The sequence below is a fragment of the Caloenas nicobarica genome, chromosome 8 (genome assembly GCF_036013445.1).
Source record: "Caloenas nicobarica isolate bCalNic1 chromosome 8, bCalNic1.hap1, whole genome shotgun sequence".
Lineage (NCBI taxonomy): Eukaryota > Metazoa > Chordata > Aves > Columbiformes > Columbidae > Caloenas > Caloenas nicobarica.
The window spans coordinates 29,584,124-29,601,711 of record NC_088252.1 but is presented as its reverse complement, the minus strand read 5'-3'; the positions used below and the strand labels follow the sequence as shown (position 1 = coordinate 29,601,711).

At 45.0% G+C, this 17,588-nt stretch overlaps 2 protein-coding genes across 3 annotated transcripts; both read right to left on the bottom strand.

The window, feature by feature from the left end:
* Positions 1–2,324: 2,324 nt before the first annotated feature.
* On the bottom strand, positions 2,325–8,984 carry TM4SF18 (transmembrane 4 L six family member 18). Of its 2 annotated transcripts, XM_065640160.1 has the most exons (5): positions 8,578–8,984; positions 7,006–7,095; positions 6,262–6,404; positions 4,626–4,806; positions 2,328–4,470 (listed from the first exon to the last, which is right to left on the bottom strand). In XM_065640160.1, exons 1-5 carry the CDS (start codon positions 8,740–8,742, stop codon positions 4,456–4,458), a joined length of 594 nt encoding a protein of 197 aa, XP_065496232.1. In that variant the 5' UTR covers positions 8,743–8,984; the 3' UTR covers positions 2,328–4,455. The 2 variants fall into 2 exon arrangements, with proteins under 2 accessions (XP_065496233.1, XP_065496232.1); XM_065640161.1 differs by lacking the exon at positions 7,006–7,095 and having other exon boundaries at positions 2,325–4,470.
* Positions 8,985–12,488: 3,504 nt separating this feature from the next.
* Positions 12,489–16,985, bottom strand: LOC135991284 (transmembrane 4 L6 family member 1-like). Its single transcript, XM_065639748.1, has 5 exons — positions 16,809–16,985; positions 15,629–15,718; positions 15,392–15,540; positions 13,853–14,033; positions 12,489–12,922 (listed from the first exon to the last, which is right to left on the bottom strand). Exons 1-5 carry the CDS (start codon positions 16,983–16,985, stop codon positions 12,908–12,910), a joined length of 612 nt encoding a protein of 203 aa, XP_065495820.1. The 3' UTR covers positions 12,489–12,907.
* Positions 16,986–17,588: the final 603 nt, after the last annotated feature.

Genomic DNA, 17,588 nt, shown 5'->3' with positions numbered 1-17,588 from the left:
TCTTGTATCTCCCACCTCCCACCCTCCTCACCTCCCCTCTCATGCTCATGTTTGCTTTGGTGAACACAATGAAATGTTGCACAATGTCTCTGTGTGTCAGGAGTAAACAAAAGATTCTGGTAACCTCATCAGTTCAGATAATCTTCAAATAAAATTTTTCAATTTCTGCCAAGCTTGTATCATGCAAATTACCATTTAGACCATTAGCGGATTGTAAATTCTGTACCTGCAATGAAAGTACTGTATATTTAAATGGATTTACAGACTTAAGCTTAATTACATTATTCATTATCTTTATCACTCTATGGCTTGCATACTACAGAGAAAAGAATTTCTGAGAAGTGTAGCACAAGAGCACAAGTTTTCAGTGCCCTGTGACAGGCTCTAAGTGACACCTGTTTGCTCTGGGGGATCTGCTGCTGCGCGGACGTACCCGAGTGCAGGGCCCGGCGGGGCAGACGCTGCTGCTCCCCTGACCCCAGCTCGGGGCAGACGCTGCTGCTCCCCGGAACCCCAGCTCGGAGCAGACGCTGCTGCTCCCCTGTTCCCCAGCTCGGGGCAGACGCTGCTGTTCCCTGTTCCCCAGCTCGGAGCAGACGCTGCTGCTCCCCTGTTCCCCAGCTCGGGGCAGACGCTGCTGTTCCCTGTTCCCCAGCTCGGGGCAGACGCTGCTGCTCCCCTGTTCCCCAGCTCGGGGCAGACGCTGCTGCTCCCCTGTTCCCCAGCTCGGGGCAGACGCTGCTGCTCCCCGGAACCCCAGCTCGGGGCAGACGCTGCTGCTCCCCTGACCCCAGCTCGGGGCAGACGCTGCTGCTCCCCTGTTCCCCAGCTCGGGGCAGACGCTGCTGCTCCCCTGACCCCAGCTCGGGGCAGACGCTGCTGCTCCCCTGTTACCCAGCTCGGGGCAGACGCTGCTGTTCCCTGTTCCCCAGCTCGGGGCAGACGCTGCTGCTCCCCTGTTCCCCAGCTCGGGGCAGACGCTGCTGCTCCCCTGTTCCCCAGCTCGGGGCAGATGCTGCTGCTCCCCGGAACCCCAGCTCGGGGCAGACGCTGCTGCTCCCCTGACCCCAGCTCGGGGCAGACGCTGCTGCTCCCCTGTTCCCCAGCTCGGGGCAGACGCTGCTGCTCCCCTGACCCCAGCTCGGGGCAGACGCTGCTGCTCCCCTGACCCCAGCTCGGGGCAGACGCTGCTGCTCCCCTGACCCCAGCTCGGGGCAGACGCTGCTGCTCCCCTGTTCCCCAGCTCGGGGCAGACGCTGCTGCTCCCCGGAACCCCAGCTCGGGGCAGACGCTGCTGTTCCCTGTTCCCCAGCTCGGGGCAGACGCTGCTGCTCCCCTGACCCCAGCTCGGGGCAGACGCTGCTGCTCCCCGGAACCCCAGCTCGGGGCAGACGCTGCTGCTCCCCTGACCCCAGCTCGGGGCAGATGCTGCTGTTCCCTGTTCCCCAGCTCGGGGCAGACGCTGCTGCTCCCCGGAACCCCAGCTCGGGGCAGACGCTGCTGCTCCCCGGAACCCCAGCTCGGGGCAGACGCTGCTGCTCCCCTGACCCCAGCTCGGGGCAGACGCTGCTGCTCCCCTGTTCCCCAGCTCGGGGCAGACGCTGCTGCTCCCCGGAACCCCAGCTCGGGGCAGACGCTGCTGCTCCCCTGTTCCCCAGCTCGGGGCAGACGCTGCTGCTCCCCTGTTCCCCAGCTCGGGGCAGACGCTGCTGCTCCCCTGACCCCAGCTCGGGGCAGACGCTGCTGCTCCCCGGAACCCCAGCTCGGGGCAGATGCTGCTGCTCCCCTGACCCCAGCTCGGGGCAGACGCTGCTGCTCCCCGGAACCCCAGCTCGGGGCAGATGCTGCTGCTCCCCTGTTCCCCAGCTCGGGGCAGACGCTGCTGCTCCCCGGAACCCCAGCTCGGGGCAGACGCTGCTGCTCCCCTGTTCCCCAGCTCAGGGCAGACGCTGCTGCTCCCCTGTTCCCCAGCTCGGGGCAGATGCTGCTGTTCCCCAGCGCCCGGTGCTCTGCCCCTGGTGTGACACAGGGGATGTGGGGTGTGAGGACATGGGGTCACAGCAGAGCTCACACACTGATGTGTGTGTGTGGAGAAGCTCTGCTGACCCACCACAGGCCCCCTGGAAATGTAATTTTACACGAGCGCATGCAGCTGGAGATGAAAAGGATGGATGGAGGGGGAGGATGTTTGCATCTCACCTCCAAGCAGTTTCAGTACTGACCAAATGGAACTGTCTGTGTTATCTTCCTCCCAGCCCACCACCAGACAGGATAAGCCACATTCTTCAACGATTAAAAGCACAATAGACGTGTAAAGCTCAAGATAATCTTAACTGTTACCGTTATCTAAACGTACTACCCAGTGCAGAAAGCTATACTTTTGCTTTATTCCGGTTGTGTAAACATTTTGTAACTGCTAGTTTCATTCAAAAAATAAGAACAAAATTGGACCTTAAACACGAGACATTAAAAAGCACCTAAAGTTTGCAATTGCCTTTTTGATTTTCAAGCATACAGTCACTCGAAAATTCTTAAAAAACCCTCTTCTGCACTCCGAGCACTGACACAGTCACATTAATTCTGAACGACATTTTCAGTTGTAAGGCAACTTAAAAATATCTGTAATAACCACAATATTTTTTGAAGCTATCTTCTTAATGGTCAGAAAAATTATTATTATTTTGGAATGAAGACTAAGATTCAGAACATAACTAAAGTATGACAGGTTTCCTTTAATGACGTACAAATCTAAACCTTATTTACCAGTATTGTGGTATACAGATAAATTACCCATTTTATTCACCATTCATATAAAAAATTTCAGGCACTGTCGGAATATTGAGGTTCATAATTTTACCTTTTGGAAGCTTCTACACATCTGCATTAAATGGAGGATTCTGCTTCTGTCTAAACGACTGTGGCCAAAGGCAAGTTTTCAAAATCTGACCGACTCGATGAGGAAATTCTGGAGTTTCCCAGGCTGGTGTCACATGCTCAAAATAGGGATTTTTTTTTTTCCTTTGCCATGGATGAAGGTCAGTGGTTCAGTGGAAAGATCATCTTGTACAGGATACATATGCCCTATCTGGAAGTTATTATAGAAACTAAGCAATTAAAACTTTAGATGCATTCTTCAAATCCTGCAGGAAGAAATCAGCTTTTCAAAAGAATCTGATAAACTAATATAAAGCAAAAAATCTCAATATTGTCTTGAAACAGAATTAAGTGACTGATATACTCTACGTTTTGTAAATATCTTACACACTGCTGCCACTTACTGTATCGTTTGCGGTATATTCTAACAGTGTTTAATACTAGATGCTGATGTAGCTGGATCTCACTAGTTCTGATGTAACAGGCACACGTGCATTACTGCAAGGCTGAAGTACACGTTTAACTTTCCTCTGGTGTTCATTCTCTCCAAACCACGGTGCTGAACACAGCCAGATCTTGCCCATGCATCTGCAAATGAGCCGTAAGTCCACTTTATTGTGGAGCCCTGAACTTCCTCTGGGAATTAAATAATAACTTTTGAGGAATTAAAAATACTTTTTAGCTGCTGATTTTAAACAGATTATTCTTTTTTGTTTGATTATTATTGTCAAGAATGCTAGTTTTCCATTGCAGCAAGGTCAGGGCATTTAGAAGAGTTAATTAATAAGAGCACTAGGTGCTCACAAGGTTCCCTCATATGTTCCCTCAAGTCACATAATATTTGATCAAAAAATCCCTAAAGTGTGCCTCTGACTATAAAATAAAAAGAAACCCAGTGCAGCTATTAATGCGTACTAATTAGGACGGCTGATTTCAGAGCTGTGTATCTAACCTTTCAATCAGACCCAGGTGCCTTTCTAAAAGTCTCACTGCAGGAAGACTTGACAGACTTTTTCCAGTAACTGCTTCATGCAGTTAAGAGCTTCCAAGCCCGAACGAGAAGGACAGACTGCTGCCTTTCGTGACCATCGCGGTCGGTGTGTAACTAAAATTCATCTAGAAATCCAGTGCACGAATTCTCAAGGGAGTGACACCTTCTGACATACTGGGCTATGAATCAGGCCCATTCAGAACAACAAGTGTTCCTATATTCTAAACAAAGAGAGGGGAATATAAAAGCAGTTCTATAGCAGTTTTACAGCAATTTATTCAAACAAATATGATTTCAATATAAAAGCAGTTCCATGATATTCAAACCTCCCTATTGTGAGAACAAGCTGGAAGGTAAAAAAAATGAAGAGTCACTGCCAGGGACAACCAGACAGGTGAGAAAACAACTAGAAAAATGCAGATGTCAAATAGTTCAAATAACTTTATCCAAAATAGAAAGGCTTGAGAGACAAAGGTTTAAGACAATGGTTGTCTTTGCAGCACTCAAATCTACCATCGTGAATGCTGGAGAGGCCATTTCTCTCTTTTCCTGGGGGACAGAGAGGAGCAGGGAAGATTTCCTTGCCATTTTCAGAGAATCCTGGCCTGCAAATAAAAAAAGGAAGTAATTGCCTTTTTTTTTTCAACTCAAGTCAATATGAAATTTGTTCAACCAAAAAGGTAAACCCTCAACTGAGAGAAATTGCTGAAGCTTAACGGCCTTGCAGATGGTGAAGAAATTACCTTGGATAGTTTGTTACCTGGACAAAAACAGAATAGGTCCCACAGAGTGTCCGTTTCAACTCAGCAGCCACCTTGAGAAAACAGATGATCAGCTGCAGTCCACTAAGAGCTATCAGAACCGAGACTAAAATGATGTTCCACGCCACTATGTTAGCAGGTTCCGTGCACCGAGACCAAGCAGAGTAATCTGTGAGGTACCTATTAGAGAAACAGTAACGCAAAGTAAATGTGGTGGGTGCAATTCAGTTTATATACACATTATTTTACCCATAATATATAGAAAAAAACATATTGGGCTGTCTGTGCTTCAAGTTTAGGAGCCAGACTCCGGTCTTTCACCACGCCAGCAGAACTCCTGCACAGGTTTGTCAAACCCAGCTGAGTGAAGACTTATTTTCCTCAAATACATCTGCTTCATTTGCGTCTCTGTTAGACACCCAAGTATTACAATGATTCTGCCACGTTTTCAAATGGCAGAAGCCAAGTTCCGAATGGGAATCTTCCTTTCACTGATTTAAATTCAGCTTTAGGCTAAGTCCATGCACAGAGCAGAAACACCCCAATGCCGTCATTCCAACCAGGGCATGCAGCCTGAACGGCAGAGCTCAGGTAAGCGCCACTGCGCGCCATTCCCAGCTGTTGTAGAGCCGCGATTTCCATCCCTGAAGATCAAACCATGCACACTTGATGGGCCCTTCGAACTGTGAGACATGCCGTGGCCTGGGGGTTAATTGCAAGAACCTTTGTGAGACAAACTTGCTCAGTACCAGTTGCTTTTCTTCTGGAGTGCATTACTCAGCACCTGGTCCTTTACACTGAACTAAACCTCTCGACTTTGTATTTCCATGGTAATGCTGGTGATACGCAGCAGAGATTGCAGGATGCACTTCTGTGTTTTAAATAAAGCTGACTTTGGTCAGAGAAGCCAACAGTTTAGGAACCATTCCTGTTGGGTGCTGAAGGAGCTTGTTTGTGATCCTCTGACAAATATAATAGTCTGCATTAAAATGCAGCTGGAAGAGCTGGGCATTATGTGACCTGACATATTCAAGTCTTATAAGATCTTGATCTTTTAAGGGGAGAATGTAAAATCTCATGGAAGCAGCCTCAGGTTACGGATCTAATCAAACCTTTTGTGCCAGACAACACTTTGTGCACCTCGCTTTGGTGTTTGATGAGATCCAGTGACTGTATGCAAAAATTACCAGGGATCAAACCACAGGCTTCCTTGAGCTTTAGGAGTTAAAGAGAAACCTAATGAGTTATTAAATATAAAAACCTCATCTATAATCTTTGAATCAAAACCTTGAAACCTTGAAGGAATTTGAGAGAATATTTTGAGAAAGTATCTATCCACACTCACTCTAATCTTATATTCTTTACTACACATGTGATTGTGACCACCAGAAAAAGGACACTTAGCTAGAGGGACCTCCAGGTCTGATCAGTACCAAGATTCTTATATTTAATGTTTCCTTACAAGGAGGCAAATACCTTATTTGAAGATTCTGGTGCTCATTCAAGAAGGTGAAAAACTTCACTCACCAATCTAGATCTTGTGTTTAAGAGATTGTGCCATTCTGTGTAAAACATAATGTCTGACCATTGTTTTGACGAACAGTTGCTTGCAGAAGTTACAATGATGCCTCTTACCCTCCAGCAGTGTCTTTGAAGATATAATCCCATCCATCTGATGAATTGCAGAAGGGGCCTTGGATCAGCCCCCAGGTAAAAATGATGCAACTGTATCCAGAGAAAGCAACTCCAAGCAGCGCTAGCACAATTGAAATAAAACTCTGAAGAGAGAAAAACACCACTGAGTGAGGACAGTGCCCACAGCAAACACCATCACCCAGCCTGACCAGCTGCTTCCTTGGGGCTGAATTTCACATTTGATTGTCCCAGTCTTCAATACTCAGAAAGAAAAATACCAGTTGAAGAATAGTAAGCATACACATACAAAATAAAGACAAAGAGTTTAAGACAGTTTCACAACTCTCAGCTAAGTATTGTTTGGGGATTTTTTGTAAAACTAGAAGACAACAATGCATTAAATATGTTTGCATCCTGGTTAGCATATATTGAGTAGTTCTGGAAAACATAACTTCCAAATAATAAAAGCAAAGGAATGAAGCTATTTAGCTGGGGCATTTCATTGAAACTCTCAAGCTTTCTACATCCTTATGTTATTTCACAAGGATTGTTTGTTTGTTTGCTTATTTTTTCTTTCATCAGAAGGAAGGAGCTACACTTTGTGTGACCTCTCAGGGGAATCAGGATCCCGTGTGCAGAGGGAAGCGGACTCGGGGCAGCGGGAGGGCAGGAGGATGCGCTGCAAACACAGGAAGGCACTCGGAACAAACGCTACAGAGATGCACAAAACCAGACCAGACTCACCCTGTAGGGTTTGTTACAGCTCTCGCTCTCACAGCACCGATAGAACACGCTACACTCCAGTGTTATTAGAATTACTGCCAACAGAAGGATCTGTGAGGGGACATCACAAGGTCAGTGAAATGACTGCAGACATTAAGCCAAGGCTCCTTCGCAATGGAAGGCAGGGATGCAATCTGTATGCTCAGTCGAGATTTTAAAGCTGCTCAGCAGGAAAGCGCAATTACTGCACGGAACTGGACTGTTTTGATGAGGCCGTCACTGTGCTTGTCTCTTGCACTCGGAAGACAAGAGCACAGTGTCTGCTGTCACAGCAGACTGACCGGCACGGACACAGCTGCACCAGTGACGCGGGAAGAACAAACCCAGCTCACAAGTCAAAGAATCCGTGCCAGTGAAAGGGGGGACCTGTTACCGATACCCCACACCAGCTCAACAAGGACCAGGGAATCACCTTCCTTACCAACACAGTTACCCTACAAAAAATCAGTAGTACAAGCTTTTCATTAAATACACCCGGACTTTCATTCGCTTTCTCTGTCAAGTATCTATACTGTTCTTCTCAGACTATTGGGTTAAACCTGAGACTAGAATCATTTCAATAAATAGGACTCGGACTCCAGAACCAGAAGTTGCCACTCATAGCGGCATTGGTTTGAAAGGGGAAAAGTGAAAAGGAAATATTTCTGAATCACAGCACTATCCTCTCACATGCTGCTGCCCTGTTTGAAACAGAATAATACAGATGTTTTTAATACATTGGTAATGATCTTAAGACTAAAAATGCTTCAAAATATGAATGTCATTGTTGTAGTTAACTTTTTCTCAATTTTTCAATTATGCTTTCCTGTTCAAATTCTCTGCCCAGTAGTTTTTCCTCCACCATAAAAGATCAGGTTTTTCTTCTGCTTTAGGAAGAATACACTATTTCAAAAGAATGTCTCATGCTTTAATTACTCTCCCAGTTCAGCGCCTTCATAAAAAACCTTACTCATGCAGAGGAGACCTTTTAAAATCCTGTGTGCATACACTTTGCTCACGTAACTGCTCGCTGCCCTGAGGATGCAGCTTTTTATGAACACAGCAAACAGCACGAGCAGCGGGCAGCGCCGAGTTAGTTTATCACTGCAGATGAGCATATTACAAACGTACTGGAGAAAATCCTCCTATGCCAATCGCAGTGAGACCGGCTCCTGTATCTCACCTAACGACAGCGGCACTCGATGCACTGTGAACTGTATCCAGCCCTCTAAACACCGGACTGCACACAGCTCTTAAAAATACCTGAACAGTTATGAGAAGCCATAACGCAAGCGTAAATTACACATAAACAAAAAGCCAGCAGAAAAAAAAAACAACAACCCTGCAAAATCATTTACATGCAATTAAACAGCATACATAGATGTCATTCAGTATATTCACATTTTTTCAGTTTAATCGAGTATTTCAGCCTGCAGTGTTTTTTCCAAAGTAATCCATATTCTCTTTAAAAGCACAATTGTGTTGCTGCACAGTAACCCAGTATTATTTGCAGTAGAAAGCGATTCATTAAAAAACCTTAGAATCAATACTTACCATCACACCTGAGAAACAGATCCCCTCAAAATGCCACACGTAGTTGGGCAGCTGGTAACTGGCTTTCCCATTAGGGAAGTACAATAGGATGTTAACAACTATACTCCAAAGTGCAAGAGGTATCAGCAAACAACTCAGACAGCTTCCACACGTCTCTAAAGCCATCTCTCAAGAACTTTAGAAGTTTTGCTCTCCTAAGCTAACAAAAGATTACGAGGTTTTAAATATCAAAAGTGTTTTGACCTCCTCAGTTTGATTCAGTCATTTCATATTCAGAGGAAGCAGGTGACTGGGATGTGATTCCAGAGACAGAGAAGTGCTTACAGTCAGCAGAATAATAGATTAACAGCCCTGTCTAAACTCATTGTTCTTTCTAAGCATATGTCTTTAAGTAGCAGTTTCCCTTCTAGAAGATCCTCCTTTGTGATCTGCCAAATGAAATATGTCTAGAAGTCAGACTCAGGAAGGAACTTCAGAAATCTCATTTCCTAGAGCCTGATTAGGAACACGCTCCTCCTGGGAACAGGGGTTCCGATGCAGATGTTCTGACACGGGCAGGCTGCTCAGCCTCACTGCAGCTCACACGTTTTTCTGCCTCACATGGGGAAGGGGGCTGCTCCATGACAAATACGTCCAGCCTCTGTGCAGAAGGTCACACGTCGCCTTACACCACAGACAATTAACACCAGAGCTCAGCAGGTGTGAACCCCAAGGCTGAACCGACACTTGCTAACTTGGGGCAGCCTCACAAAAACCCCAGGCTGACTCTCAGCCACTCTGCAGGGAGTACAGAAGCCCAAATTACACCAGTCAGAAACTGCCAGGCAGACTTATTGTTACACCCTATAATTAATTCCTCTTTTCTGCAGCGTTACGCAGCCGAACTGTTCCATGCACTAAGTCCTGCTCTTTCTCCAGCTGGTTTGCCCTGTGCTCACAGCTGGGTACGCGTAGCTACAGATCCCACCTACGTACATGTGACTTCTTGTACAGGACAAAAGGTCTGGCTGGTTTTGAAATGGCTGCTGTTTTGCAGTGTGCAGAGCCAAAGCCAAACACTTTCCCCGTTTTCATGTGTCATCGTTCCCCAAGCAACCAAACAACCATCGCAGCAACCCAGAGCTGTTTGAACGCTCACAGCACGACCCAAGGCCCTGTGAGTCATCAGAAAAGTAACTCAAAACTGAGCTTAGGGTTTACTCAATAGGAAAGTTGTAGTCAGAGAACAAAAAATTGGGACCCTATGGAAAGCAAGAAGGCTGTTTTAGCAGCAGTGATGTCATGGCATATTTTCCTTCTGTTTCCTCATGAGCTGTTTTAGCCTCTGTACACATGAGGCTTCTCTCATGATCTCATAAAAGCTGTTTGGGTTGCATGTTGTAATTAATTCCTTCCTATTTCTTTGAATGAGATCACTCAAGGAAATGGGCATGGTGGTATTCATGCAATTACACCATTTTTCTACCCATTCTCTGCTGTGACGCTCCCCTGTTTCCCTCTCGCCTTCTTTTTCTAAGGAGGTTTTGTGCTGAAGTCCTCAGACTTTACTGTGAGGTTCCTCCCACATTTCCTGGTTTACTCCCTAATCACTATAGACACTTTTTCCAGGCCTCGTTCTAATCAAAATTAGTGGCAAACTTCCCTTTGCAGGCTCAGAGGCATGGACAGAACCCACATCATCAACACTGCACCTTACAGCTCAGAGGAAACAGCTGAACTAAAAGCAGGCACATAACATCCTCAGGACTGGGGTTTTTTTATTACAAAACTCAGAGATCATTTTTTAAGCTGAAACATGTTTTTCTAAAAGCAAAGGCCAAAATTACTTGTGAGCAGCTTAATTTATAATCAGATTTGCTGCTACTTCCCATGGCAATCTGTTCCAATTAGAAGGAACTTACTTGGAAAATGACACCTGAAACAGTTTCCGTCCTGCATACAGCAGTCTGCATCATGACTTATTTTGTATTTAAACTGAGCTCTGCAAATATAAAATCAAGGTGTTTTTTTCTGGCACGCTGTACTGCTAGAGTAGGAAGTATCCATTTTACGCTCAGTATGAAGCAAGCCTGGCATCCAGTTTCTCAACTATCTTGCTAAGTGTTGCAAGAACTGCTTTCCCGTTGCTGTCAATATCCATGAGTTGATGACGAGCCCATTACCGAAAAGGCATGTTTACCCTGGATGAGTAACTTCTCTGCTGAGTTTAACCTAAACCAGCCGCTTCTCCAAGATGTAGCTCCCAAAACACTGTCTTATGCATCAGGTGGCAAAGGAATTCAAACGGCCTTTTTTAAAATGACAACACAAACAGTGAGCAGTAATGCTGTGCATTAGTGCTACATGGATCTGAGCTAATTTTTTAATTCTAAACTCTAGCCTGATCATTCTGTCCATTGAAATGCCCAAAACTGTTTCAGTTCTCTAATAAGTTGTGTGCACCAGAAAGGTAAGTGTCAATTACTCAAGCATAAAAGCAAAAAAAAAAAAAAATCTGTAAGTTGTGCAGGAATTATATCTCATTTCATTGAGACCCTCTTTTCCTCCTCCCCTCACTCCACACTTAGTTGAAACGTGCAGATCCTTTTGCAAACAGTGCTTCTTCACATCCAAACACACCTTACCGCACAGCAGCAAGGAGTTTGGCGTGTGTATACGCACATGCGTATTCTCCTCCCTGCCATAGCAGGGCAAGACAGGGATAAACAAAACAAGCAGAAACAGCATTAAAGACTGCTCTCAAGTATAATAATTATATGTATTTCTGTATGAAGAAATGGTATGGCAAGAAGCAGATACTCTGAGATTCTAAACACAAACTTTTCTCATCTGTGAGTTCTTTTGTTGCTGTGGATGTGTGTGCAATTCTGTTCTCACGGTTCCTTTCTTTTTTTCAGGTATATATTTGTACTGGGCAGACTTGGCTGTGAGGACAGCCCGAGATATACCTCGAGTTCCTGGCTGCCTTCAAAGACCGCCCTCCTAGTTACAAACTGTACTGAGTACGCACCGACACCCATGGGAAATTCTTTTTCTCCCATAAACAGAAACTAACCTGCCTGTTTTCAAAGACAACATTTAACTGCTAGATTCCAAAACTGAACAATCGTGGTAATCAGCCCAATTTCTTTGAAATAAATGGCATGTCACATTCTGGTTTTCACTTGACAAATACCATTGCCAGTAGCGTACTGCCCTTGCCAGCGATGTTGTCGGCAGTGTATCATTCAGATTTGCTTTACCTTGTGATAAAACATTCACTGTAATATGCTACAAGCCACGCTTCAGAGGTTCTTGCACAGCATCAGAATACTGCCTCCAGGCTGCCCACCGGTGAAGTCGAACGTTTCAGGTTAACCTATCACTGCTGACGCGAATTCGCGCTATATTTTCTGAACGCTGCTACCCCTCGGGGTCTGCTGAGTGAGGAAAAACAGGACCCAGGCCCACTCTGTGTTTTGTCTCCAGACCCTGAGTAGGCAGCGGGAGGGGAGGCCCCGTGGGGACACGAGCTGTGGTTCCACCACAGGAACCTCCCTTGGTCCTGGAGGCGCCACCAGCACCGAACTGCCCAGCCCCCACGCAGCTGTACCTGTCACTGGCTGTGGAACCGTCGTTTCCTCGCCGATGCACAATTGCCTGGCTCAGCTAAGTGATCTAAACCAGGTGGTGAAGCAGTTCCCTCTCTGACAGAGCCTGCTGGAGATGAAAAACAGGTTATAACTCGACTGCTTTATGTCCATTTTCTCATGCCACCACTGTCCCTTACTCTAAGACCAGGAAAGCAGTGTTTCAGCATGGGTAGGGAAAGAATCACTGACACCTGTGGGTATTTTTAATACAAATCTTTATTTGTTAAATATCCTGAAAAGGTTAAGTGCATGTACCTGCCCTCAATCACCCATATTTTACTGATGCTTTGGTTTTGCTCCAGCTGAGGTTTGATTTATATCCAGGCCAGACTACATTGGGTTTGTGTTAATTTCAGCATCAGAATGAAAGCGCAACTTTATTGGGAAAACAGCATAAAGTACAAAGCTGTTCTGTCAGTAGACAGGAAAAAAAAAAAGCATCTTTAGTGACATGTTCAGGCAGTTGCCTGTACTAAGATGAAACGAACCAAAGAATAGATACAGGTGGATCAGTGGAAAGCCTGCATACGACTCCAACAGCAAAGGCTGGCCCCAAGTCAGTTACACTGATGGCAACAAAACAATTCAACAACAAACAATACGCATTTTAGTACGCGTGCAATATAAAAAACAAAACCAAACCATAGAATTCTCAATACACCACACACATGCACGGACGTCAACGCATTGTCAGGTTTCTAGCAAACATAGGTCTGTGAGGGGAACAAAAAGAAACAAACACATATTAATGGGAAGAATGGTACTAATGTATCCAACTGTAAGAGCTAAAATTACCCTGACCACATTTAGACAAGCGTAGCGTGGCTCATACTGCAGTTGCAGCATGGAAGAGAGGAGAGAGAAGACAGTAAGAGCTTTGAAAGAACCCCAACCTTCAACCATGTCAATTAAAAGTGTGAAACACATTCTTAGCCATCATGTGTATATTATATAAATCATATCTGGTTCATACCTTAAGCCATTGCAATTCCAACACTACTACTGTGATACTGATTTTAACAACATGCTCCAACTGTTTAACAAGGCTAAGGAAATTTGGAGGAAATTCCCCTTCCTCACTCAAAAAAAAAAAAATCCTCCAGCTTCAAAAACCCCTTTGGATCTGTCTGCAGGTTTTGTTAGCTATGTACAATTTAATTCCTTCTCTTAATCCTGCTTCTACTGAATAAGGCCAGGATGCTGCAGTTTTCATTACATGTGGCATATTCTCAGTAGTCTGTCAGCTGCTGTGAGCAAAATACAAGGTTTAAGCAATATAGTTAGAACAAGCAACCTACCACAAAACTGCACCACACTACACAACGGTGGTTTAGGCGATGGCAAAGACCACCCCCACCAGGACACTTGTATTTCAGTTGTATCACCTGTATAGCGCCGATAACCACACGTGCCATAGGGGGAAATGCCTTCCAGCTCCTGTGCAGACTAACTTTGCTGGGACAGCCGAGGAACCAGCTGAAAGCATGTGGTCAAATGCTACACAAAAATGCTGAACACAATAGGGCTATTAAAAAGTTAATGCTTAAGAGTAGCTAAAAAATAACTGCTACTCCACAGTAGCATCAGAACAATAGTGTTACATGTTCATCTAAGAAGCACGGTTCTAACTAGAAACGTCTCACCTCCTCGTGACTGCAGCACAACCCACACAGCCCTCCAACAATGCCGTTGATGATCTGGATGAAGCACAGAATGAACTCTATTCCACCCACGACAAGCAGGATGGAAAAGAGGGTGACGTTCCACTGCACGATGTTCTGAGGTTCTTGACATTCAGACCACTTGTTATACTCAAACAAGTACCTGTACACAGCAATTAAAAGAATATTAATGTTATGGCACAGTGAGATGCTTACCATACACTAGAACCAGATTACATCTAGTCTGTAACTGCATCGAGGATAATCACTCTAACTGGGAATAGAAAATGCAATGGTTTATTCCATGCAAAGTTTTCTCTGTTTACGAACATGTTGAACTATCAACCATATATTTTAGTTAAGTCTTACTTTTTAAAAAAATATCTAAGCTACAAATGCAGGATCTCCAGTTACCAAATGAAGTGAGACACAAGCTCAAGACAGCTGAAGGAGCAAAGCTATTTCTCAAAACCACCACAGAAATTTCCAGAACTGGGCCTTTATCCTAAAGACAGCAATTACTGATCTGAAGTGAATGGGTCACCTCCTCTCTTGTGCTGCTGTCTTTCAGCCCTTCACATGCCTAGTCTGGAAGATCCAAATACAGAACAAATTTAGAGGGGTGCTACTGTATTCCAGCTGCTCCTCCTCACCCACACCTTCGGGATACCAGCACTGATGAGCCTTCAGCAGGACTGAGCTCAGCTCTGTACTCATCAAAGCTGGGGAGGAGGAATGTCCCCCCTTGGGAGAGACACAACTGAACGGTCCAACTCAAACTTTGCTGCAAAGGATCTTTATGTGGCTTCTTACTACTCCAACAGTCTCTAGTCTGGCATCAGCCATACACTGTTACCAGAAACGGCCTGAGGTTGCCAGTCACAGGGACACTGTAAAACGATGTCATGATCCAACCCAAATCCTGTTCCAACCTGCAGGATTTGTAGGGATTAATGAGGAATAGCACACAACTCAGCTACATGGGCTTGGTTTGCTGGAGAACCCCAATTAGGGATAATTAAGAGCTTTTTTACCTCCCTGTCTTGCAATGTATAAAGATTCTTATAAACTTTTTCTAGTTCCAAAGGTTCTGTGCCATTGCCAGTAATGAAGACATAATGCCGTTTTACACCAATACACAGCAACAGAAGCAAACCTCACAAAACAGAGTCTTACACAATTGCTAAGACAAATTTCGTAACAATCGCTATTCATAGTTAGTAAATCCCTCAAAGTCCTAAAACTTTGTACTTTATAGAGATGTTCACGGACATGTGGTATATAGATATTATTACCTATACATATACATGCCCAGATTCCTTTTTGTGGGACAGAGGATTTCTATTGCTTTGGTTTTAAAGTACAGCAGCTGGTGCCATCTGTTTAGTTCTTAGTGAGCGAGAGGCGTAAACTTATGGACGGACCTGGGCAACCAGTTACTGGATATTGCTGAAGGGCACTGGAACAAAGACCGTGTGTGCCTGGGGGAAGACACAACATCCTCCTGAGCAGACAACTTACCCTCCAGAGGATCCAGCGAAAGGGTAGACCCAGTTTCTTTCTAGGTGAGTAAAACAATATGGTCCATGAGACAAGCCCAGTGCTGAAATGATCACACAGTATCCAGAACCAAGGATCCCAACAAAGGCTGCCAGAACTGAGGACAGCATCTGCACAGCAAACACAGACACGACCTTTGAGCACAGCATCACCTTCTCCTGGGGCTCAGCTGGGCCCGGAGCGCACGGGCTCACTCACCGCACAGCCCTTCCCGCAGCTCCCACGGCCGCAGCACCCGCAGCAGTCGCCGTCGTGGAGCCCGATGAACACGGCAGCTGGGATGAGGACCTGGGTACAGAGCCAACAGAACACGCTGCTCCGGTTTGCTGCAGACCAGGCAGGTAAAACACGGCCCTCACCTTGCATTCACCGGTGGTGCTTCTTGGCACGGGAGCAGAGGGCAGCCTACACAGGTTATTCAGTTCTACTTAACACAGTCGGCACCTCGCCACTGGTATCAGTAGCATCAGCACCAGGACAGGTATATTTCTATTCCTGCTTTGTGTATACACAGCACTTATGTGCATAAAGAGCCTGCTGTGGTATTGCTGCAATTTAAAGCACTTCAGCTTTAAAAGTTTTTGTACACACTAAAGGCTGTATGCTGCAAATAGAATGCTTTGCAAAAAAAATGCATTCACTGTCAGCCAAATGAGGACTACAAGATAAATCTCTCATAATTATTTTGCTAAAAAGCCCCCAAACTACCATCAACATATTAGTTACTGAAGAGTAGGCATCTCTGTGGGACAAACCAGCCTAACTAGAGTAGAAAGTCTGGGAACATTTTGCCCAATTCAAGCACACATCTCATTACAGAAATCCAGCTTTTTAAAGTTTTCACAGCCAGTTTCCAGTTGTGGAAAGGCAAAGTAACTAAGCAGAAGCTACCTATAGGAAACACGAGTCATTGATACTCAGGAGCTTTTAGCATAAAATCAAGAAGGAGCAGAGTTGATTAAACAGAGTATCCCCCCCATCGGCACTAACAGGACTTCATAATAGTTTGCAATTATAAAGACTATACACCCAGGAGTATATCAGAAAACCATAAAGAACGAACATGTGGTCTGCAAACTTCACAGATTTAACCCATTACACAAACCAAGACCTGCTGAGAGGCTTGGTTCCAGTTTTGCATTTGGATTCTGCAACCTGGACTCCCTAATTTTCTCAGCTCTGAAGTGAGATACTGTTGCAGATAATCAATAGTAACTAATAACACCCATGAGGTAATACAGCTAGTTTATTTTGATACGACTCCAGAGATTCCTACTGATGAGATATTTGATCAATAAATCAATGTAACTGGTAAAGAAACAGTAATACCAAGTAGCTCCAAAATAAACTTGAAAGAAACCACTAGCTTATTACTTACCAAAATGCCTCCACCTAGAATGCCATGAAGGCACTCCACATATTTGCCGAGATGATGCTCTGAAGCAAATCTTGTTTCACCATTGGGAAAATAAAGTAAAATGTTGGCCACGATGCTGAGCAAGGCAAGGATGAGCAACTTATAACCGATACATCTAGCACGCCTTCCGAAACACATGTCCTCAGCTTTACAAATCCTTCTTTTGCGAGTCCAACCCAACCTATCTCACACCTGTCCACACCTAAAAGAAGATCAGCCTTTATTCTCACCTCCTTAAATACTCAGGGTTACCTGCCTACCTGGATGACGTTTGTACCTCGCTGTAACCACCATTCCCAATTGCAGAGCGAGGGAACAGGGATGGCAGAACGTCACCACCCTTTTGAAATGCAATAATTGTTGTCAAACCAAATGCAATCAAGGAAACATTGAATACCAGGCAATTTCACTCTAACATAGGATGTTTGGAATGATCACCAATGATGAACAACAGGCTTAAACAACAACACAAGTTCTGTTAGGAAATGAAGGAAAAATGTTTTAATTTATTAGAAGCAGCTTTGACTTTTAGGTTTATAGACTGATTCACAACAACCTGAAGCCAGGGAGAGACTCGTCTGACTTCAACAGTATTGAGTCAGAGGTTTGGGTATAAATAGAGAAAGATCTACAGCAATGAGGAGTATGTAGAGCAACCTCTTTTGCTATCCTGTTGATGGAATAAGAGCAAACCTCATCAAGAGGTCGGAAAACAAATAAAATGGACAAGTAGGCTTCTAC